At 34.1% G+C, this 22,560-nt stretch overlaps 9 protein-coding genes across 9 annotated transcripts; 2 read left to right on the forward strand and 7 right to left on the reverse strand.

Annotated features, from left to right (window-relative positions):
- Window positions 1-35: 35 nt before the first annotated feature.
- Window positions 36-160, reverse strand: EIN_020070 (Hypothetical protein; the record flags this gene model as incomplete). The annotated part of the gene is made up of 1 exon (XM_004257281.1): window positions 36-160. A coding segment is annotated over one exon (125 nt), but the record flags the coding sequence as incomplete, so codon positions are not given.
- A 252-nt stretch (window positions 161-412) lies between these two features.
- EIN_020080 (DEAD box ATP-dependent RNA helicase, putative) lies at window positions 413-2,530 on the forward strand (the record flags this gene model as incomplete). The annotated part of the gene is made up of 1 exon (XM_004257282.1): window positions 413-2,530. One exon carries the CDS (start codon window positions 413-415, stop codon window positions 2,528-2,530), a length of 2,118 nt encoding a protein of 705 aa, XP_004257330.1.
- A 238-nt stretch (window positions 2,531-2,768) lies between these two features.
- On the reverse strand, window positions 2,769-3,191 carry EIN_020090 (hypothetical protein; the record flags this gene model as incomplete). The annotated part of the gene is made up of 1 exon (XM_004257283.1): window positions 2,769-3,191. The coding sequence occupies one exon, from the start codon at window positions 3,189-3,191 to the stop codon at window positions 2,769-2,771; it is 423 nt and encodes a 140-aa protein (XP_004257331.1).
- Window positions 3,192-4,574: 1,383 nt separating this feature from the next.
- EIN_020100 (rab17, putative) lies at window positions 4,575-5,509 on the reverse strand (the record flags this gene model as incomplete). Its single annotated transcript, XM_004257284.1, has 5 exons — window positions 4,575-4,970; window positions 5,041-5,078; window positions 5,152-5,224; window positions 5,315-5,434; window positions 5,507-5,509. The coding sequence occupies 5 exons, from the start codon at window positions 5,507-5,509 to the stop codon at window positions 4,575-4,577; spliced, it is 630 nt and encodes a 209-aa protein (XP_004257332.1).
- Window positions 5,510-6,081: 572 nt separating this feature from the next.
- Window positions 6,082-6,732, reverse strand: EIN_020110 (hypothetical protein; the record flags this gene model as incomplete). The annotated part of the gene is made up of 1 exon (XM_004257285.1): window positions 6,082-6,732. One exon carries the CDS (start codon window positions 6,730-6,732, stop codon window positions 6,082-6,084), a length of 651 nt encoding a protein of 216 aa, XP_004257333.1.
- Window positions 6,733-6,902: 170 nt separating this feature from the next.
- EIN_020120 (Glia maturation factor beta, putative) lies at window positions 6,903-7,316 on the reverse strand (the record flags this gene model as incomplete). Its single annotated transcript, XM_004257286.1, has 1 exon — window positions 6,903-7,316. One exon carries the CDS (start codon window positions 7,314-7,316, stop codon window positions 6,903-6,905), a length of 414 nt encoding a protein of 137 aa, XP_004257334.1.
- Window positions 7,317-7,539: 223 nt separating this feature from the next.
- EIN_020130 (hypothetical protein) lies at window positions 7,540-8,483 on the reverse strand (the record flags this gene model as incomplete). The annotated part of the gene is made up of 3 exons (XM_004257287.1): window positions 7,540-7,717; window positions 7,777-8,178; window positions 8,254-8,483. 3 exons carry the CDS (start codon window positions 8,481-8,483, stop codon window positions 7,540-7,542), a joined length of 810 nt encoding a protein of 269 aa, XP_004257335.1.
- A 921-nt stretch (window positions 8,484-9,404) lies between these two features.
- EIN_020140 (alcohol dehydrogenase, putative) lies at window positions 9,405-16,853 on the reverse strand (the record flags this gene model as incomplete). Its single annotated transcript, XM_004257288.1, has 2 exons — window positions 9,405-15,439; window positions 15,485-16,853. 2 exons carry the CDS (start codon window positions 16,851-16,853, stop codon window positions 9,405-9,407), a joined length of 7,404 nt encoding a protein of 2,467 aa, XP_004257336.1.
- Window positions 16,854-18,352: 1,499 nt separating this feature from the next.
- On the forward strand, window positions 18,353-18,770 carry EIN_020150 (hypothetical protein; the record flags this gene model as incomplete). The annotated part of the gene is made up of 2 exons (XM_004257289.1): window positions 18,353-18,619; window positions 18,714-18,770. The coding sequence occupies 2 exons, from the start codon at window positions 18,353-18,355 to the stop codon at window positions 18,768-18,770; spliced, it is 324 nt and encodes a 107-aa protein (XP_004257337.1).
- Between the last annotated feature and the right edge of the window lie 3,790 nt (window positions 18,771-22,560).

Below are 22,560 nucleotides of genomic sequence, written 5' to 3' on the forward strand. Positions count from 1 at the left end.
ACTTCGTCTCTTCAAATTTTTCAGCTTCCGGTAACTTCTCAGAAACTAAATTGTCGTTTTCGGTCTTCCCTTCATTAGGGTCAGACTCTCGATATTCCTCGACATTTTCGTCACTTTCATCTCCGTCTTCGTATGTGTCTTTTTGCTTCTCACGAGACATCAAATTAAACTGTATTTCATAGGTTTTTATATATTCCTTTTTAACCTGTTTCGTATAAATGTTATTAAAATTGTTATTAAAATTGTTATTAAAATGTTATTAAAAAAACAGTCTTTTGAAAAAAATCAAAGGGTTTAAAATGAACTTTTATTAGTGAACAAATTATATTTAAATTATTAATTTAACAATAAAAGAATAGAATTTGTTTTTTGATGAAACTACTTAGAAACTTGAAAGAAAGAAAAGCATTTGATGAAGAAAAAAGAACAACAACAAAACACAATTGCTGAAATTAATGAACTTATTGCGCGAATCAAAGCAGAGGCGCCTCCTCGTGGAGTGAACCCATTGTTGTCTGAAACTGCTATTGGAAAGGATTACACTGTATCATACCCCGATGCAAAGAAGTTTTCTGAATTTCCAATAAGTAAGGAAACCCTAAAATCATTGACCGAGAATGGTTTTACTGTTATGACGCCCATTCAAAGAGCAATAATTCCTCATTGTTTAATTGGCCGTGATGTAATTGGTGCTGCCAAAACGGGGAGTGGGAAGACTTTAAGTTATTTGATACCATTGATTGAATATATGTATCGTTCCCAGTGGTTTGAACGTGGTGGCCTTTGTGCATTAGTTATGGCACCCACCCGTGAGTTGGCACAACAAATCTTTGACGTCTACAGCAAAATAGCTGGTGATAAATATAACGCGGCTTTAATCACAGGAGGAAAAGACGAGAAACTAGAGGCAAAAGCTTTGTACCAAACAAACTTTTTAGTGTGCACCCCAGGAAGGTTGTTGTACCACTTAGAAAACACTCCAAAGTTCAATGTCACGCCACTCAGGTTTTTAGTGTTGGACGAAGCCGACAGAATTTTAGACATGGGCTTTAAGAAGGAGCTCACCAGTATATTGGACTATTTACCAAAGAAACGGCAAACCCTACTTTTCTCAGCAACACAAACAAAAAGCGTCAAAGACTTAATTCGCCTTTCTTTAACACACCCGGAGTTCATATCAGTCGACGAACAGTCTGAATTTTCTACTCCGGAGAACTTAAAGCAGTTTTGTCTGATTTTGAAGGAAAGGCAGAAGGTCAATGTCCTCTTCTCCTTCCTCAAAACACACACAAACTCCAAAATTATCGTCTTCTTCCAAACCTGCAAACAAGTCCGGTTCTTCTTTGAAACGTTCAAACAACTCAGATGCGGGCTCGAACTCAATTTACTGTATGGAAAGCAATCTGCAAATTCAAGATATTCAAGATATGAGTCATTCGCTGAACTCGAAAGGGGCGCACTCTTTTGCACTGATATTGCATCGCGAGGGTTAGACGTCAAAAATGTTGACTGGATTATCCAGTACGACTGTCCTGAAGACACTGCACAGTACATTCATAGAGCTGGGAGAACTGCAAGGTATAACAAAGCCGGAAATGCGTTGTTACTTCTTTCTGAGCAACAGAGCTCGTTTGTTGAGAAACTTCAGAAGGTCAAAGTGCCTATAGTTCGCATGATGCCAAACAAAAGGATGTTGAAAGATATAGCCGATGAAATTACACATTTGATGATGGAGTATCCCTTTTTGAAAGGATATGGGATGTCTGCAATAAAAGCTTATACATATAGTCTGACGAAGATGAGTGACAAGTCCATCTTTGATCCTGAAAAAGTCGACAAAATGGGGATCCAAGCAGCTTATGGCTTAGGGACAAAAGACATCAGTTTAAATGCATTAGAAGCCGAGAAAATCAAAAAAGAAGAAGACGAGTGTAAGAAGCCGACTGAAGTGATTAAAGACAAAGAAGAGATTATTCAAGAAAAATATGTGATCGAAGAGAATACCAGTGAAAGTGACGATGATGACTTAATGAAAGTTTCTAAGAAACAATTGATGGACGAAGTGCCACTCGACGAAAAAGAGAAAGTCACTCCCCCCAAAGAAACATCACAAGAAACACAAACAAAAGAAGAAAAAGAAGAAAGTGAAGAAAATGCCTCATCGGAAAGTACCTCAACGAGCGAAGAAAGTGAAAAAGAAGACCAAAAAATGGAAGAAGAAAAGATTACCAATGGCAAAGAAACAACTCAAAGCACTGAAGCAAGTGAAGAGGAAAATGAAGAAGAAGAGAACGACGGCGATTTCGCAGCTCGAATGGAAGAAGAAGTTCGAATAGCAAATGAAGAAGACAAGCAACGCGAACGTGAACGAAATAGGTTAAGGCGTGTACAAGAGAGAAACAAATACCTTGGCCTCGCAGATATAAGAATTGACGATCGAAAACATTCACTTGATATAAGTCAACCAACTACTAAAAGGAGTGTCGAAGATTTACTTAAGGAGAAGTTGAAGGGAAGTTCCTTACTTTGATTGATTTTTTATTACCAACGGTTTCGGCGTTACACCGTGACGGGTCTGTTCTGAAATGACCCGTCACTGTGTTACGGGTCAATTTAAGAATGACCTTTTCAATACTACTAATCTTAGTCAATTATACTAAGACGTGTGAGTAATTTGTGTAAGATTTTTTATTTGAGTATGGATGAAATGAAACAAAATGGATGGTATTTGGATGTGTTGAAAGAAGACAAACAGAATAACACATGAATTAATAAATGACTTGAAACAACTCTTTGCTGACTGGTTTGAAAGCGGAGTCAAGTTCTTTTTTATCACCAAAGGTCATACCTTCCTCTTCCCCGACCGACTTGACCCAATGCCCTTTAAACCTCTTTTGCCGCTGATGTGTGTTTCGAAGGTAATGTGAGAAATACCGGTTCTTCACTGAGTTTGGTGCTCTCCCGGGGAGAAAAGTACTAATTAACTTCCATTTGTTTCCTAAGACTTGTTGTTTGTCTAAAAGAATTTTATCCTCTTCGGGAGTCCACTCGACTTTGTCGGCATCGTTTTTGGACTCTTTTCGCTTTTTGATGTGGACACTTTCATTCTTTTTAATTGGCGCGTGGAAAGCGTCTGGGCAGTCCTGAATATATAACAGTCCGTCCGAGTCTTTTTGGCGCCCAATACTCATCAACTCGATATGCTTTGTATTTAAGTTCAATACAAAACATTTTAGAATACTTGGACACTGCATTTTTGCTGTTGTGTATTTTTTCGTGTTTTATTGTTTATATTACACCATGTTTTCTATGAAAAAACAATGGGTATTGGGTTAAACATAGTACTCAAAGCTATGTAAAGCTCTATATGCCAAAGGTAAATTAGTAAAAGGTATAGAATATTACAAATCTATTTTTATTCATTAAGTGGGGTTCATAAAACATGGTGTAGCGCTATTAAACGCGCCCTATTTTCCTCATTCTTTTAATTGAAAAAACCTATTAGTATTGGTACAAAATAATTAAAACTGCTACTGGAACTTAAATACACGGGAAACTCCAACTACCTTTGGTTGGAAAAAATTAAATATAACAAAAAAAATGCACGCCGGAAAATTATTGCAGTTTTTTTTGTCAAAAATAAAAATTCTATGTTTGGCTATTTTAACAGTTTAAAAATAAAAATTTCGACTTCTCGCAGCCAATTTGGTCAAAAAAACGCATTTTGCTCTCAAAAAAATCAAAAACTGTCCGAAACTATTTCTCATCGTTCTTTTTATTAAAAGTAACTAATAACCATTTAATAGTATTTTAAATTAAAAAATGGTATGGCAAACCATGTTGGTGGTAATAAAACTGCATTTTGATTGATTCTATTTTTAATTATTTTGTTTCAAGTATTTTAGTTTCTTTTGTTTACTGGACAATATATTTGGATAAATTCCTGATAATTTGCGTTATAAACTAGCATTATAATAATACTTTTAGAATATGCCAAACACACTTTTGAACAAGCCGACAAATGTTTAAAATAATCTCCCGAAAAAACCAATCTTTTCTTGACAACCATTTTAAGTGAAGAAAAGTCAGTTTAAAAATTTTGAATGAAAATATTAACACACGTTTTCTTTCATTTTTCCTTGATAAACAATTGTAATACTCGCATGATTTTGGGATGAAATCACCGAAAACAATTGAATAAAATACTCTTTGTTTTTTTACTGTTTGGAGGCATATTGATTTATTTTTTTAAAAAACTGTTTTATTTCTTTGATTTGTTCTGTAATTGAATTGAGTTTTCACCAAACCGGTACTTTTGCCGTTTCCTATTCCATTTATTATCGTTGATTATAATTATACTTTATAAAGTATAATTGTTATTAACATTTTAAATTAATAAGTTTGGTATTTTTTATTAATGATTATATTATCAACACTTTAATTATTTTTAATTTCCTAATAAATTAATAAAAAAAAATTAGTATTAATTTATTAGTAATATATACTAAAATAAATAGTAAAAAAACTTATTATATTAAATTATAAAGAGTAATAAAGTTAATTAGTCAAATAAATTAGCAGCAAGAGGCTCCCTCGTCTTTTGGTTGAATTTGTTTCGAAAGATCGACGGCATCTGCGTTTGGTTTTGGGTTAACAAGATCGGAGAATGTTTTAAAAATTAGGCGGGTAATCTTAGCCATCGCCTCCTCGACCGCCAGCCCACTTTTTGCTGATGTCAAAATGCCATCCGCGTATTTTTGTTCGTCGACTTTAGCACGAAGGTCTTCTTCGGCGCGTTTTAACTCGGCTTCAGTTAAAGCGTCTGCTTTGTTCCCGACAAGTAACGCGGGAATTGATTGTTCGTTGAATTTGACTTTATTTTCAAGATCATCTTTCCAGCGATCGGTGGCGTTGAATGTTTCTGGATTTGTTAAGTCATACATGATTATAGCTCCATGCGCTCCATTATACTATTAAGTTATTACTTTCATTACTATAATACTTTCTAATTAAAATTACTAATAATTAAAGTTAACAAACATATACACGTGTCATAGCTATATACTTTTCTTGCCCAGCTCTTGTGTTACTTCAATTCAAATTGGTCGTATTATATATTATAATTTTATTATAATTATATTATTAACAAACCTATATCCCATAATCGCAATTCTACATCTTTGTCATCTACTGTTGTCATTTTGACGGCAAAGTCAACACCAATCTTCTCTGTTATTTTTGTATATTCTATTATTCTATTATTTTATTATTCTATTACTATTCAATTAATTAATATATTAATTAATTAACAAACAGTCGGGCGATATAATTGATCGAACACCCCATGACAATACTTTCTTATTGTACTTGTCTTTCCGACATTTGGTTCGCCAATAACAATAATTTTAAGTTGTAAAGTTTCTTTCAAGTCGTCCTATTGTGTAAGTCACGACATTAGTTACACCATTCAATAAAATGTTTTAACATCTGTTACTAGAGAACAAACCATTCCTCTTGTTTTTTTTAAGATCTCAGCATATTTTTATTTGAACCCAAGACCAGAACAATCCGTATGCTTCTCTAATCTCTGTTTTTTTATTGGATTTCTGGTATTTTATTGGTTCTTTTTTATTAGTCAATTTATTCCTTCTCTTTGGTAGAATTAATGCCTTTTAAGTGCTTTTTCAATCTTATTTACTGTACTATATGTATTTGTTTTATTATTATAATATTTATGGTACTGTTAATAGTGATGGTAAAAACCTTTTCAAAAAGCCTTTTAATAAAAAACTAAAGGAGATTGAAATATTTTGTAAACAATTAATTATAGTTTATTTATAATAATTATATAATTTCAATTATTCAGAAAAACAAATTCAAAAAATTGCAATTAAGAAAAATCCAAAAACTTGGAATATTATTGATTTTTGAATTATATTTATTTTTCAACCATTAAAATAGTTTGGATATCATAACAGAATAGTTATTTATTTATCAAACAATTTAACATATTTAATAGTTAATTATGTTATAACATAAAATTATTCAACATTCTATAAAACTTAAACATAAAAAATGACATTACTTTTTTCTTGCAACAAAAGAGATGATCGCAATAGCGGCGAGTGGAACGATAACCGCAATCCAAATATTAACGTGTACTTCCTTTCCTTTCGTTTTGATTTTTGTTTTTTCGTTTTGTTGGACTGTTTCACAATTTGAACATTTACACAGAGCTCCAAGAGAAACAATTCCCTCTTTATTACATGAATACTTTTTATTCCTCATATTATTTGCTTTACAAAAAACTTCAGTAATTGGAATACCATATGGTTTGGTACACAAAACGTCTTTAAAGGCCTTTACTTCATATCCTTTATCACTTTCTTTTTCAACACTGACATACATCACACTCTTTTCGCTCTTGCAACTCTTTTGCAGTGTAATTCCAGTGCACTTTTTTTCTTGAACATTGGTGCAGGCTACTTTATAGTTATCGCTGAAGTCGCACTCCGTACCAATCGCCTCTCCGCTCCCACACGCAACTGGAACACAAACCTCCACGACGTTTTTACCAACAGAATTACGACGGGGAGCACCACTCCCATAATTTTGTGGATGTGGAAATTTACTCGTGTAAGCTCCATTCTTTCGTGCTTTCTTAAAGCGCATTCTTTTGACTGCTGAGACCTCGCCCACAATCATAAGGATACAGACTACAAACAGCCGCATACCAATTTTGAGTTCTTTCAAGTTCGTTGTCAATGAACTCCGTTACGTATATAGTTTATTTTACTATCAAATTGAATTGCCATATAAACTATATAATATAACAATTTTTACTTAAATAGTATAGTAAAACAAAATAGTAAAACAACTAATACTTTAATGGTTAAATGCAATTAAAACTTTTTGAGTTGCTCGAGCATCCATTCATCGTTGATTTGTTCGACATCCTTGACGGTGTAAGATCTCTGGACACCGGGGAGTGCTGTTTGGAGGAGTCCAAGTGATGACGTGTAGATCATTGATTCTCTTGGGTTGATTCCAGTTGGGGAGTAATAGATCAACACAAGAGGATATGTGACTCTTCCATCACTTCGGGGGTACTTGTAACTGTACACGACAAATCTTGGCTCGACTTCTGGGAGTTCTTCTTGCAGTTCTTCCAATGGCTTTTTGTCAAACTCCGCCTCAACTTCTATTGTTGTGCCCTTGATCACTAATATCAGCGCGCAGTTCTCCGGGTCACGCTTGATTTTAAACTTCTTAAACTTCTGTGCGGCGTCTGCACTCAATTGAGCTAGCGAGTCCATTCGGATTTCGAGTTCCTACGCCACTTTATATAGTTCTCCGGCTCTTTGAAAGAGTTATTATTAACTCTGGAATACTAGAATAAATAAGTTGTTTTAGTATAAATTTAATTATTGTATTGTTAATGAAGTTACTATAAACAAACTATCGAAAATGAGTTAAAAATGAGAGATGTGAGGGATTGAAATTGGCGGAATGGCAAGATTTGAAAGGGTCTAAAATTGCTCACATTGTGCTGAGTGTCTTGGCACCAACGCACAGATTAATGAATGAAAGGCCGAAACGTGAGGTATCGTCAGAGTCATTCTTAAACCCCTCTATCATGGCGAGTATCCCAAAGATGTTTGTCAGATGAGACTCGGTCAACAAGAACGCAAGGATGTTGATGTAATCATCTGTACATCTATATGTGGGTTTGTCACTCAAATGATACTTTTAGTACAAACAATGGAAGGAACAAACAGTTCTGAAAGTTTTTTCTGGTCGATGGCACATGACAAATCTTGCGAAATTAGTTCCTGAATTTTGTCGATAATTGCCCTTGTTTTAATGAGTGTTGTTGTTTTGTCAAGCCCTTTTAATGCAACTAAAGACTTAACAAAAATTGCTTCTATGTCTGCTGGGAATTTGGGAGGAATAACGCGAAATTCTTTTTTCAGATCAGTCGCAACCAGTTTTTTGAATTGATACTCCATATCTTTGTCTTTGTTTTCTTCTTTCGAACAGAATAATTTTTTAATGGAATCAAATGACAAATCAAAAAGTAGATCTTCGAATTGAGTTATCGGTAATTGTTCCACACTTTTCAATCTCAAATATGACGATATGTGAGAAACAAGTTCTCTCGATGTTTCTTTAACAAAACTGTAGAGTTAATGAAAGTTAATGATAGTAAATTGTAGTAATAATAATAAAAATTTATGTTGAAAAATCACAAACCGTTTGATTTCCGACGCAACTTTTTCGTTTTTGTCTTTGTTCGTTACGACAATTCGCGAGATATTTGAGTTGAGAGAATGAACAGTCGATTCAATCACATCTAATAAAGGGTGTGCTGGTGTCTCGGAAATTATTTTAAAGATCCTTTCTGCTAAGTTTGTTATCTTCTCTTTCTGTGCACCTTTAATCATCTTTTTTAAACTACTGTCAACTTCCTTTACACTTTTCATTTTATTTGTGTTTTTTATAGTTAAGTTCTTTTTTTCATTTTTATAAAGTTACTAAAATTTAAATTAATCAAAAATTTCAAATAAAAATACTATTGAAAAAAAATTACTTTTATGAATAAGTAACTCTTATAATATATATTTTTATTATTAAAATATAATAAAAGTATTAAGTTAATTTTATTATATATTATATTATATTTATTATATATATTATTCAATCAATTCTATTGATCGAATAATAATAGTTAATAATATTATAAAACATGGTATTCTTCCATTCAACAAGTATAACAAGGTATAGTAATAATAAACCAATAAATTATAGTAAAAGGTCCTTGTTGATTTTTGGGAGTTTGTTATTGACTTGGCTTAGCTCAAATTCACTGATCCAACACACACCATCGTCAAGTTTGACGGTGTAATTTGAGAAAAACTTTGAAGGGATCAAGTTGTCTAAATTCCCGATGTACATTTTTCTCCTCATGAAAAGCCATACAACAAAAATCATCAAGAACAATGCCACAACAACAACCACAAAAGTCCCAACGTAAAATACAATGTAAATATAAGTCGAATTTCGGTCGGGGTTTGCTGCGAGTGCATTTATAATGAATGAAAGAAACAATATTACTTGCATTTCCTTTGTTTAATTTTGTAGTTATGTCCACTTTTCATTCTTTCAACTTTTATTAAAGATGTTTCAATTGTTTAATTCTTTGTTTCTAAAATATTATTTAACTTATTAATATTTACCAAAACTATTGAGCCCAATTATTTGAGTTTGACAATACAATTCAATAAATAACTAATAAAATTTATTTAAACTATATATATAGTTTATTTTATAATTTATTTGTAGTTAAATTATTTTTTTCATGTGTGTTAAAGCTTCAATTTGAAATTAAACAAAACAAAAAGAAATTACAAGCAATAGACAATCGCATTTTTCCCTTTCGATTGTACACAATAGAACACTTTGCATTCATTTTCGGTGAATAAAAACGATGTGACTTCTCCCGCACTTCTATCCGCAGAGTAAGAAGAAACCATCCCCATATTTTGGGCATCGAAAATGATAACTTCTCCAACATTGGTGCCAATAACTAACACATTCCCAACACCATTTTTACTCTTTGTTACAGCACACGCAGTGATCTTCGCGTTGATATTAAACTCACCAAACACCTCACCATTGATATCAAACCCAGTAATGTACGATATCTCAGTTTCTTTATCAAACGTCACTATAAACGTATCTCCGTTACCCGAAATGACTACATGTCGTACAGGGAACTTCACATCCTTTTTCCATCGTATTTTCTCTGTGAGGATCGACCATGTGACAACTTCGCCAAATTCATTGCCACCAATGGCTGTATCAAAGTACACCGAAACACTTATAGCACTCACATCACTCAACCCTACAAATTGCTGGACATGCCACTTCCGCATCCCAACCACACAGTCCCCGCCAGTGATAATGTAATCCTCTTCACTGTGTAAACACCTGACACCAACAAGCACTTTCAACACATCGCTATTCTTCATAATGCGATGAGTGTTCTCTTCATACCATATCACATTATTCCCACTTAAACTGCAGATTCGCTTGGTTATCGCAAACACACCATTCTTTTCTGGGACTAAAAAGTACGCGTTTGTATATTCCCGATACTTCTTTGGTTGCCGTGTTGCTGCACTGAGTAATAGACTACAACTTTTATCCCTCGAAGATTTCACTACTCGCTTCGAGAAGCTTTTGGCCTTGACTTGTTTCGGCAAAATCCCCATCGTTTTCCAAAAGTGCTTTTTGAGAATGTCATCCTTCTCACTCCTTTCAGTAAAGTCGGGCGAAAAGACATTGAAATTCGTCGAACTTTGTTGTGACGACCCAAAGACCAAATCAATCCACAAATTTAAGTCGGTAGAAACTAACCCACTCTCCAACGACTGTCGCATCTTTTCAGTGAACTCTCGTGGCGTAACACTGACATAATCCTTCGCACTTTCTCGAAGTCCAGAAACTTTCCATTTGGGTAATTCAACATCACCAAGAGACTTCCCGCCTTTGTCAGCACCTTTTGTGAGAAATTTGTTAATGTTTTGAAGAAACGTCGGAGTGGTGTAATATTGCGGAATTAACTCGGAGCGCGATTGCTCTACAGAACTCTCAAAGAGATTCTCAACACTCTTAAAGACTCTTCCACCAACTTCAAAACACCTCTCGGACATTTCAGTCCATAACATCCCAGCAAACGGCTGAAGACGAATCATACTCCGACACACCAAACTCTGACTGCTTAAATAACAACTGTAGTTGTACCCTTTCTCGTCGAAGCTTTCGTGTAACTTCCTTTTCGACGTTTCTCGACTTTTTTCGTCAATAAGACTAATTGGAAATTCAAGGTTCCGATACGACCGAATGTCGTTAACGCGGAAATTATTAGAAAATTCCGAAGTCACCCACGGGTATATCGGATATTGATACAATAACAGGAATGTGCGGTTGGCGTATCTATTGACCTCGTATAAAAAGTCGTAATTGGACAACATCCCCTTCTCCCACAATTTCGTCTTTTCCTCAAAGCGTTGCGCCTCGTTTGGAACAATAGGCAGTTGTGACAAAAACTCGCTTCTCTCTGTAGAACTCTTGAATTGCAGAATAAATGACTTCAACGAGTAAAAGTGGAATATCTCGAGTGCAGTGTCTTCGTACAACACACTCATTCGATGGACGGACGTAATGTCTTCAACATCAATACAAAGTTCTCGACACTCTCGAGACGTCATATTTTTATCCCCTCCTTTGTTGAATCTGACAACCAAATATCTTGTGTTTGTAATCGTCGAAGTGTTGGAGTAGCCCAAAGTGTCTTCCTTATAATCTTTGAAATAGACTATCGCGGGATAGTCCTTATCATATTTCAGAAATTCAACTAAATACTTCGCTTCGACTTCGTCAAACATCTTAAAACGCACGCGCTCGACTAAGTTGTCGTACTTCTTCAATTTTTCTTCCTCTTTTTTCGGATCACAGCAGTGTTCTTCAATAGGCAATGACGAAAACTTTGGAGTGGTCTTACTCAATATCATCTGAGAGTTCCCATTACATAATGTGTTCTCAAGTTTTATGAAGGAATACGGTGCACTGAAGTCATACTCAAATATCGCATCCTTTGTGGTGTACTTTCTTACCATTTTTCTCCACGCCATCACAGCGACAGTGTCAACTGTTTCAGTCAATTCGCTCTGATAAAAAGAGTTGTTGATATCGATAATATCGCTTTCAATTTTGATTGGTGAAACTTTGACGTGTGGGAGGGGTTCTGGGGGAAAGATCTCGCACGAGGTCATTAACCATTTGATACTCTCCTCGACATCTCCCGTGCTCTTTTCCATGAACTGTATTAATTCTCCTTTGTTCTCAAATTTCTTCATCAGTTGGCTTAATGGGTGAACGATTGGAAATTCATTGATATTAGGCAGAGTGTTCACAGTCTCTTCAACAAGTTGCAAAGAATCATTTTCAAAATCTTTCAGATACTCCGAAAATGCACCAAAGACCAAAAACGAGTAATAGAGTGCAATCGGCATACCACTGACGTTATAATCTTTGATCGTTAACATCGTCTCTTTGATGGAAAACTTCCTGTCGACAATTTGTAACACATTCTTCGGTAGGGCTGTTGTGAGGTCGACGTTTAACTCGACCAGATAAGTAAACAGTTTGATAATGGCAATAGAAGGAAAGAGAACATGTTTGTAACGAACACTCATATTCAAGTAAAACGCCCAGCGCACTGCAGAGAGTCTTGTATATAAACAGAGAGAAGATAGCTTCAAGCAAGTCATATTTGGATCCAATCCCAAAGACCCGAACGTCTCAATCATCAAGTCGATGTTTTGGAGTAAAACAGGGGTATTCACATTCGAACAGTAATACACATCAGTGATATTAACCAGACAATTCCACGTGAGAATTTGTACTTTCTCGTTTTTTCGACTAACTTCAAGGTGTTTTGCCTTTTTCAACAAAGAAATGACAAACTCGACATTGATGCCCTCCAGAGAACCAATCATTAACACATACTCTTCACATTCAACACTGATTGAAAGGTCCCACAAGACGCTCAAAATGTCCGTGTTCATGATTTTGAGGACCTTTTCACTTTTTATACCACCAAGTAAGTTTGGAAACAACTGACTCATCGTCGTCACAGACACGATGTTATTCGCAATATAACTGTGGAGCAATTGAATGACGTTAATGAGTTCTTCAGCAGTTGTACAATGGTAGATCAAATTGACTAAGTACGTTTCAGAGTAACACTTTTTGAGGGTATTTAAGTACTCCAGAGTTTCGTCACTCGACACCATTTTGAACAATTCCTTCACAACAATTTTAAGTAATTCCAAGAAGAGAATTGGTCCAGTCACTTTCCCATTTTCTCGTGGTGATAATAAGTTGTTTTCCGAATGAGAGTTTTTCATTAAATTTCTCTTCTCCTTTTTCTCTCCGTCCTTTTCGTTTTCCACCAACCGCTGCCCAAAGAATTCAGCATGTGGGAAATGGGGCGTCTTCCCACAGAATCTGCAGAGGATAGGTTTTAACATCTCAGACACCTCCGACCAGAGTGGTGTTTTTACAAAGCATTGAATGACCTCCAAAAAGAGGTTGAGAACACTCACTGAATTTGTTCCAATTACCAGTGGAACGTACTGCACAAATGCCGCGATGCATCCGTTTTCCCTTAAAACAATCATATTGTGTTGTGCAAACTCGCCAACTAAAAAAGTCTTAATTGTCTTCAAATACTCTTCAAAAACATCATTCGACGTCCTCATCCAAAATGGCGGACAGAAGAAAATACTCTTCATCAACTCGCCCGTTTCTATATATAAATCAATCACGTTTGGACTTTCGTCTTGGTTCGAACATAAGTTGACCAAACTCTTGACAATGCCTATGTTTTCCGTAAGCTTCTCATTGTATGGTAAACCCCCTCCAATGGAATTTTGTTTTTCGTAAGTGGTATAACTTAGGATATCGGTTAGTATACGACCAAAGTGTATTTCTCTACATTTCTGCGCAGCAACCCGATTCTTCGAAATATACTTTCTGATCACTTCGATGACCTCTAAAGCATCTGTCGTCGTTTTCACTTCAGCTAACAACAGTAATAGCACTTCAATACCACCAGTCATATTTAAAGCCTCTTTCATTCCAACACACTCAAATGCAAAATGGGCATTTGGTGATTTCACGGTGATCTCCTCGAACTTCTTTGTATCGTTGTAATACACCTTTTTCGCCGAGAGAAGTGCACTCGCAAAGTAGTCGAAATTTTGTGTCACCAACGGGAAGTTAATTGGTGGTTCTGTTCCCCAGTCGGAAGGTAAGACGTCTGGTCGTGTTGTGACCATCGCTTTAATAACTTCTTCATTCAGCGTATCCTTAAAAAAGTTGATGTTGCCCATTCGGTACGATGCATTATTGGTTTGTTCCATAGTAATCTGAAATGGAAAGAACGCGAGTGGACACATTTCAAGCGGTTCAAACCCACTCAAAAACTTTCCGTCCACTGCAATTTGCACTTCGAGCGACTTCGTCTGTTTCATGTTGATCGATATATGTGAAAACACTTTGAGCCGAAAAGAGAAGCCAAATTCAACGGGATCCACTTTATCGTTTTGTCTGATCTCAACTAAAATGGCGATGGAAGAAACAGAGAATGTAAACACCGCATCTCTCCACTTTAAGCTGAAGATGTTGACCAACCCATCTTTGGAATAATCCGCGTAATTAGTCATCGACAGCCAAAATGTTATCCCAAGACTTTGAGAATTAGGAGAGTCGATTTTGAACTCAACAGTATTGGCACACAACTTCGACACTTCAATGACATTTCGTGGCTTTAGAGTGCAGTGTGTGCAGTCGACTATCAAGTCGCGCTGTTTTTCACTCAACCCATTTGCGTGGATGTCTTTCAAAAATTTCAAGAAGAATGTTGGATCGCAGTTGTAGTTGACAACAACTTGCAGAAAGTAGTAAATCGAGTTCACCGGAGTATTTGTATTTGCTAAGGCCAATAACGGAATGATCAAATTGGAGTGTGACAAGATGTCGACGTTGAGTGGGTTTTCGAGTAACGGCAAGAGTTCCGAAAATGGCTTCTCGACAGTGTCAACCAAATCCAGTAACGTGACGTAAACTTCCAAGAAAAGAACATTGTCGATCACACACGATTTGTCGAGTGACAAATTGCGTAAATGGTTAAACACGCAAACACCAATTTTGTCGTAAATGTTTTTTAATTTTTGGAGTGTCGATTTCTTCAGAAACAATTCGATGATTTTGGGTTTGAAAATTTTGTGGGTTTTGAAGGTTTCGAAAGAGAGTAACAACACAGTGTAAAACTCTTTCAGCGTCGACAAATTGTCGTCGCCAATGTCCACAAGCAAATTTGATTCGATGAATTGATAGTAATACTCCAAGTCATTCTTATTCAAGTTGTCACTCATCAAGGAGTAAATTTTCAACACAGCCAAATTGTGTGCAATTTTCGACATTTCTTTTGGTGGAGTTAACAGAGAAAGTGACTTAGTGAAGTATGTGAAGTCCATTTTCTCATGCGAGTTCGTCATTTTTGTTTGTAACACGCCAGTTGTCAAAAACGACACAATCAAATCGTACGTCTCCTTTGAAATGTTCGAGTACGCCACGATTTTACAAATGAAGTTTCGGGGCTCACTCACTAAAAAGTCTTGTGTGAGTGGTGCGGATACAAACAACTTCAACATGAATGTGAGGTACTCCAATATATCGTTTGTGTTAATGTGGCTTCGTAGAGTGAAAGAGAGTCCATTGACGACAAAGAGGTTGTAGATTTCGGAACTCTGCATCAATGAAAGTTGGGTAGAAATGATTGCGTACAGTTGTGTTGCGTACTTAGGACCTATTGATGAGCCTCTTTAATTGACCACAAACCAACGAAACAAACATTTGAGCAGATTTGTAAGCACCACAATTTCCTTTTCATTCAAATGTACGATCGAGCAGAAAGCGACTGTTAATATGTTATTCGCCGATTCCGTATTTGCTTTATCCAATATGTCCAACAGCGGTGAGAGCAGATCGCAATTTGCATGTCGTTTGTGTGATGCGCAGAGGAGTTTTGTCATACAAAATTCGAACGCGTTCGTTAACGTCACGGGGGCCTTTTGCATCATTTTGTAGAACTGCACAAGTCTTGCAACAAACGATTTGTCAGACGAAAACGTCACGTAATTGAAATAGTAGAGCAACACTTCAATTTCAATTGGACACTTTGTATTCCACGGGAAGAAATTACCAGAGAATATTTCGTTGGGGAATAAGTACGAAAGCATTGTCTGAAAGCGCATCACTTGATTCACAGTGATTGCTCTCTTATTTACCATCTTAAAGATTTTCGGCGTTGGTGTCTTTTGTACGTCTTCGTCCATCTTAAAGACGTTTTCTAAAGAGCTGACAATTGGTTTCCCTAACAGTTTAATATCACTATCAAAAGATCCCATTTTCCCATTGGGGTCATTTTCAATTTTAAAGACATTGATGTGCTCCTTCTCATACTTCTCACTCTCCTTCACGTCGTTTTTAAGTTCCTCGGCTTCAGCCTCGACCCCCCACCTTTTGATCATATCCATAATCTCGACAGGGACATTGTTGTAGTTTTCCAAGACAAGGCAATAATAGTCGATGAACGCGTCGACGTGTTGTGTCGGGAAATTTGTGAATATGAGATTATCGGTGTTGATGATTTGAGCCTTTGCGAAGAGGGCGACGATCTGTGTGACGAACCACAACACGGCGGCCGGTTGTGAGTTGTCTGTGTCTTTCACGATGGTTGGAATGAGTTGGATTTTTTCGAGAAAGGAGTAATGTGGGTCGATGGCGATTTCCGCCTTCCCCTCGTAAATCTCGGGAAGACATGTGATTAAATAATTTGTGAGTTTCTGCGCCGTTTTTGTCGTGAAGAGGTCCGGTCGTTTCAAAACTATGATGTATAATATTTGGATGAACGGTTGAGCGGTAGAGCAGTAACTCGAAAAGAATGTCTGGTGATTCATCTCGACAATCAAAGTGACGGTTTGCGCAAGAAATGATGTGAAGTCGAGATTTTGATTCAAAAAGTCCGATGACATTTTTTTCGTCTCATCAAATTTTCGAAAAACTTGAAAAATGGAGAGTTGAGATCGCTCGTGTTCATATTGAGCAAAAACTTCAATGAACTCAGGAATAGACTCAACTCTGAATGACGGCGAACGGCTAATCTGTACACACGGTCGATTGGGAAGAGACTGTGAGTTCGATTTGAGTCGACGAAACATTGAAATTTTTATGTTCTTTTTTTTAGTTGTCGTTCCGCACATTATTCTTTTTATTAATTGTTTTATTAATTATTTTATTAATTATTTAATTAATTAACTTTAGTTGTTTCATTTTCTTTTCAATTTTCCCGTTGAGCAGATTAGATTGTCGGGAAAAAAATTGTGAGTTTTCTTTCGAAAATTTGAAAGAACATGATTTTTCAAATTAAAAAAAACTTTTTTGTTTAATAAACAAAAAAGTTGTTAAATAATTTGAATTAAATAAATACTATTGAATATAATATTTTGTAATATATATACTATTAAATAAATTCAAAAATATTTTAGTTGTAAAAAAAATTGTTCCTTTTTGTCAATTGTTTTTGTTAATTTATATTTGTTTAGTTAATTTTTGTTATATATTATAATTGTTTTTCCGAAGTAATAAAACAAACATTTTTGTAATTTTAATTTTTATATTTTTATGGGGCAGACCTTTCTCACCCTCACCCCGTTTACCAAAATAAAATATTTGCCGCGAGTGTTTTTTGAAGGAAGTCCACTTTTCAGCCACTGTTTGTGCGTCTCCATGTCACCCACTTTCATTGTCCGTACTGTGTGGACGCGGATGTGGTTCCCCCCCGCTTGCGGAGGGGGGGTCAGGGGGGATCCGCGCCAAGGGAGGACTTGGAAAGTGGGTGAACGGTGCACAAACAGACTGTTTGAGTGCGGCCTTCAGGGCCTTCTTTTCAATGCTCCGTCTCACTCGGTTTCCACTGAATCAAGGTGATTTTCCGGCATTTCTTGAATTCGGGAACCAGACCTAATATTATCCAAAATGCCCATTTACTATAATTATAATTATAAAATTATAAAATATAGTAAATTAATTCTATATTTAGACGGGGTGAGGGTGGGAAAGGTCTGCCCCTATTTTTATTAATTATTCGAAGTAGATATAATAAGTCATTTAATTATTTATAAAATAAATAAAAACCATCATTAAGTTAAAAAATAATTAAAATAATACAATTTTCTAATTTTAATTCATTATTAATTAAATATTACTATTACAGAAATAATAAAAAGTAAATAGTTCACTTAGTGAATATTAATATTTGTAATTTCTAATGTCGGTTATATTGGACCATTTCATTGACTTGTTACCTTCTTACAATTTTTTCAAGTACTCTGACGATATTGTGAATGTTCTTTACACCAGTGACTTGTCTCCTCACCAAATGAATCGTTTAGTAAATATAGTGTACGACAAAATTTGTATGTGTCGAGGTACTGAAAAAGAGAAAGACGAGGATGGTATATCGAAAATTATATATTTACTATCGCAACGCTTGAGCCCATTTACCAAATATTTGTTTATAGGTCCAACTCCGAAGGAATATTTTACTGAAATAAAAATATCACAATTTCACGAGACATTATTAAAAAATTTGTCAGTAGAGGATGTTATGGTGTTCCAACCGTTTTTCGAACAAACTGCATTTAAAAAGTCTATAGAAATGGCGAGTGTCAATTACGAGACAAAATTTACATTTTTAGATAACTTGGTGTTAATGGACGAGTCAATTCAAAAGACCTTTTGCGAGAAGCAGAAGTACGTGAACTACGCGATGTGCATTAATTTCGACAAGATCAATTTCTTCGACAAAATTGATGAGAATTGGTTTGGGGCAAATGATATGGTAGACGGCATTTTTGTTGCTCTTTGTGTGCTCAACAAGTTTGACGTCTTCAAAGCCAAATCCAATTGCAATTTTTTCAATAAAGTTTTTTGTAGGCTTTCTGATGTGTCGTTGACTTTCTTTTTCAATGTTTTGGTATCAAATAAAGTGAATGATAAAATTATTAATTATCTTGAAGAGTCAAATATTGTCGAGTGTGTGTTTAACAAAGTGTTTTCAAACGAATGTGATATGATGAACACTTTGGTGTATTTTATGTTTATTTTACTCACTGAGAAGACATACACTCTAATCGAAAAGTACGTTAAAACGTTTGAAAATGCGACGACAACATTATTTGAAACGACATTGAAATTGTTTGAGTTACTCGTTTTGTTATTACCAAAACTCATTTTAAATAAGGACAAAAGGGCGTTTGTGGTTGTTGAATACGTGTTAACTTTTCTTGAAAACAATTGCAATTTTAACACCATCAAATTGTTTACTAATGTGTTGCATTTTAGTACACCAATTCTTAAGGAAAAACCAAATCTTTTTGAAATTGTTTTGTTGAAATTTGTGGAACTGGTAGCAATGCCACACCCACAAAATAACACATTGGATAAATCTTTAAATCTTGCATTTTACGTTGTGGCCACTTTTTGCAGTGAAACTATTAATAAACAAATTGGTGATAAAGTTTTTGAAGTTTGTGTTGAAGAGCAGACCAAAGAGAATCTGTTCACTCCCTTTTTGGCAATGAGTTACTCAGAAAAATACGCAGACACAGTTTTTAAAAAGTGTTTGATTCAAATTTTGAGTGTCGAAAACAATTCACAAAAAACACCATTTTTGAGACTTTTAAAAACTTCATTGAACAAAACTGTTGTGTTTAAAAATATAGAAAAATTGGTTCAAATACTCGGGATATGTAATGGAAACAACAAAAAGAAGGAATTCTACGCGTTTAGGCAAATAGCAAACTCAATTTTTAGTGTTCTTCAAAATTGTTATATTGAGCAAAACGAGAAAGAAAATATAATTCAACAAATAACAAATTTCACACAACACGCAATCATTCAACCAATGGAAAACTTGATTTCGTTTTTGGAAACAAACAAAGATAACACAGAACAGAACGAAGTCACTGGTTTAGTCAGAAGAGTTTATTTGTCTCACAGTTTCTTACTTCTTTTGAATGTAACAAAAAAATTTGATATACTTGAAAAAGTGTCACAAAAAGTAACAACAATATACACTTTGTTGTCACAACACTATTTCAAAACAAAACAATCAAAAGCAATACTAACATTTTTGTTCATCATTAAAAAGTTTGTTGGACGATTTTTAAAAACACAAATTCCAATACCATTGTACACCTGTGAAAAAGTTAAAATTTACATAAAAAAACAATTGGCTTTGGAAAATTTGGACGTAATAATAAATTATAATAATTTTATACAAATCGTTTCTGTATACGTCAATTTGTGTGTATTACTTGATGTTCCAATTTGCCAACTTGTGATTTATAAAAAGCAACAGAAATCCATTTCTATTAATTTTCCGACTTGTAAAAATGTGACAACAATTTCATCACTCATACCCATTTTGTTGACAAATTACACAGAAGAAAAGATTTTTGAGTTTTTAAAAAATGCAAACAACAACAAATTCATTAACTTTGAAAAGTTAGTTTCTAAAGTCTTTAGTTCATTATATGAGAACTGGGACAACTCACAAATTTTTAATTTTTGTTCCAAGTTTCTTCAACTATACTTAATCAGTTATGAACTCGCTTTAAAGCTTGAATTTTTATTAAACAAAATGTTTTACACTCCACAAAACTTCGACAAATTACAAATTTTAAATTTTGTGAAGACCCTTTTTTATGTCATTGAAAAGTCAATTGGTATTATTAAAACTGTGTTATACAGAATTGTTACAAATGTTATAAATGTATTTTGTCATAGAATTCAAAAAGTGAAATTTTTAGAAAGTGAAAAAGAGACCATTTTAAAGTCAGAATTTGTCGTTTTAGATTTCCAAAAGTTTAACCAAATTTTCCCCGAAAATGTATATAAAACCGTTCAAAATGTGATGGACATAGACATGTCAATTTTGATACAAACACATTTTACACAGAAAAATATAATAACATTAATTTCTGTGTGGTATTCGTCATCTATTAATTCCTTTGGAAAAGCAGACAAAAATGTGTTTTCGCTTCTTTTTGGTATTATTGACTTTAAACTGATTTTGAATGCAATTTGTGAATTCACAAAAGATAACCCTAAAGGTGATTGTAAAGGTGAAATTATAATTTCGTTGAGCACATTTTGTTACTTGCTCTCAAAAAGTGATCAATTGATCTGCACTCATTACATTTTATCACATTTTGTTGAGACTGCAAAAACGATTGAAAGTGAACATCAAAAAAGCTTTGAAAAGCGGTTTTTGAAAAGTGATGTAAAAATAGTCCAAAAGTGTTATGAGCAATTAATTAAAGAGTGTGAAAGGCAGATATATGGAAATGTATTGGAATCTTTTTTATTAAATTCACTTTTAAACAACGTGAACGCAGAAATTATAGAAAAACTATTTCACAACAAAAATTTTGTAATTTCAACATCAAACCAATTTGGGAATTTGCTGAACCAAATTTCTGAAAGGCGACAATTTTCTGATGTTACACAAAACGTAATGCAACAAATCAGGACTTTACAGTTTCATGCACTTCCTAACCAAGTCGACCCAATTCTTGAAGTTATCAGTTATTCATTCACTTCAATTACTAAAAATAATATCAATTTGTTTATTAAACTCCTTGAGATAATAATACAGTTTCTCCCTTTTGATCGCTCAAATGACATTCTTCCAAATTACATTTTTGTTGAAGAAAATGTTATGACCACATTTATGAAAGACTTTTTGGAAGTGTACAAAACGTCGCATAAAACTGGCAAAATGTTTTTAATTAGTGTAATAAAAAATATTGATAATTATAATATGGTGAGTCAATTTCCATTTGTAAAGCTGTTTGAAATGTCGGATATTCAAACTAGAAATTGTCTGGGAGAAACTTTGGAATATTTCATTTCCATTACAAACGATTTTTCATACTGTGACTTTCATACTAAAACTGATAATGAAAAAGTCAAACAACACATTGAAGTTATTAAAGCAAATATTGCGCTCGGACTCGGAGAAACGTTTTTGAATGAACAAATCACTAAACACATTAAAATTTTATTGAACCTCCCAAACAGAAAGACAAACTCAAATGTAAATGATGTTATCAAGAAATTCACAATGAAGTTTGGAAGAAATTTACAATGGGAGAAATCATTTTTTAATGAAGAAGAAATTGAAAAACTCAGAGATCTTGCTCGGGTGTGGTATCTAATTTAATCATATATATATAATAATTTATTTAATTATAAGTAAAAAGTAATGATAAAATTGTAATAAAATAAGTATTCAAAATTTTATTATTATTATGATACATTTTATTATAAATATAAAATTTGTCTTAAATAGCAAAATAATTCCTAATAGCTGTTCGGCGACTTTATAGTCCCTTTGAAAATCGCCGACTTTTCAGTGGTCTTAAAAGTCGCTGACCTAAATATTTAGTTAAATAACTATTCAAAATACCATTTATCATTTAAAAGATTGAAAAAAATAAACCATATAAATTTAATATAATTATTATTAAAAAAAGAAATGAAAAAATACCGTCCCAATTATATCTTCTCAAATCATTTTTTAAATTATATTTATATGATTATAATATAACAAATTATAACAACTAATGTGTTTTTACACATTTTTGAGACTATAATGAATATGGTATAATTTATTAAAGTTAATAGTTATTTAGTTCTAAAAGAAGTCGGCGACTTTTGAAGGGACTCAAAAAGTCGCCGACTTCTCAGTAATATCAAAAGTCGCTTAACAGCCATAAGAATATTTTTAAAATTCGACAACAATAATTAAAACTATTTGAAAATTAAATAATTCTTATTATATTCGTTATTAATTAATTT

The sequence above is a fragment of the Entamoeba invadens genome (assembly GCF_000330505.1).
Source record: "Entamoeba invadens IP1 unplaced genomic scaffold scaff_1105074724629, whole genome shotgun sequence".
Lineage (NCBI taxonomy): Eukaryota > Evosea > Mastigamoebida > Endamoebidae > Entamoeba > Entamoeba invadens.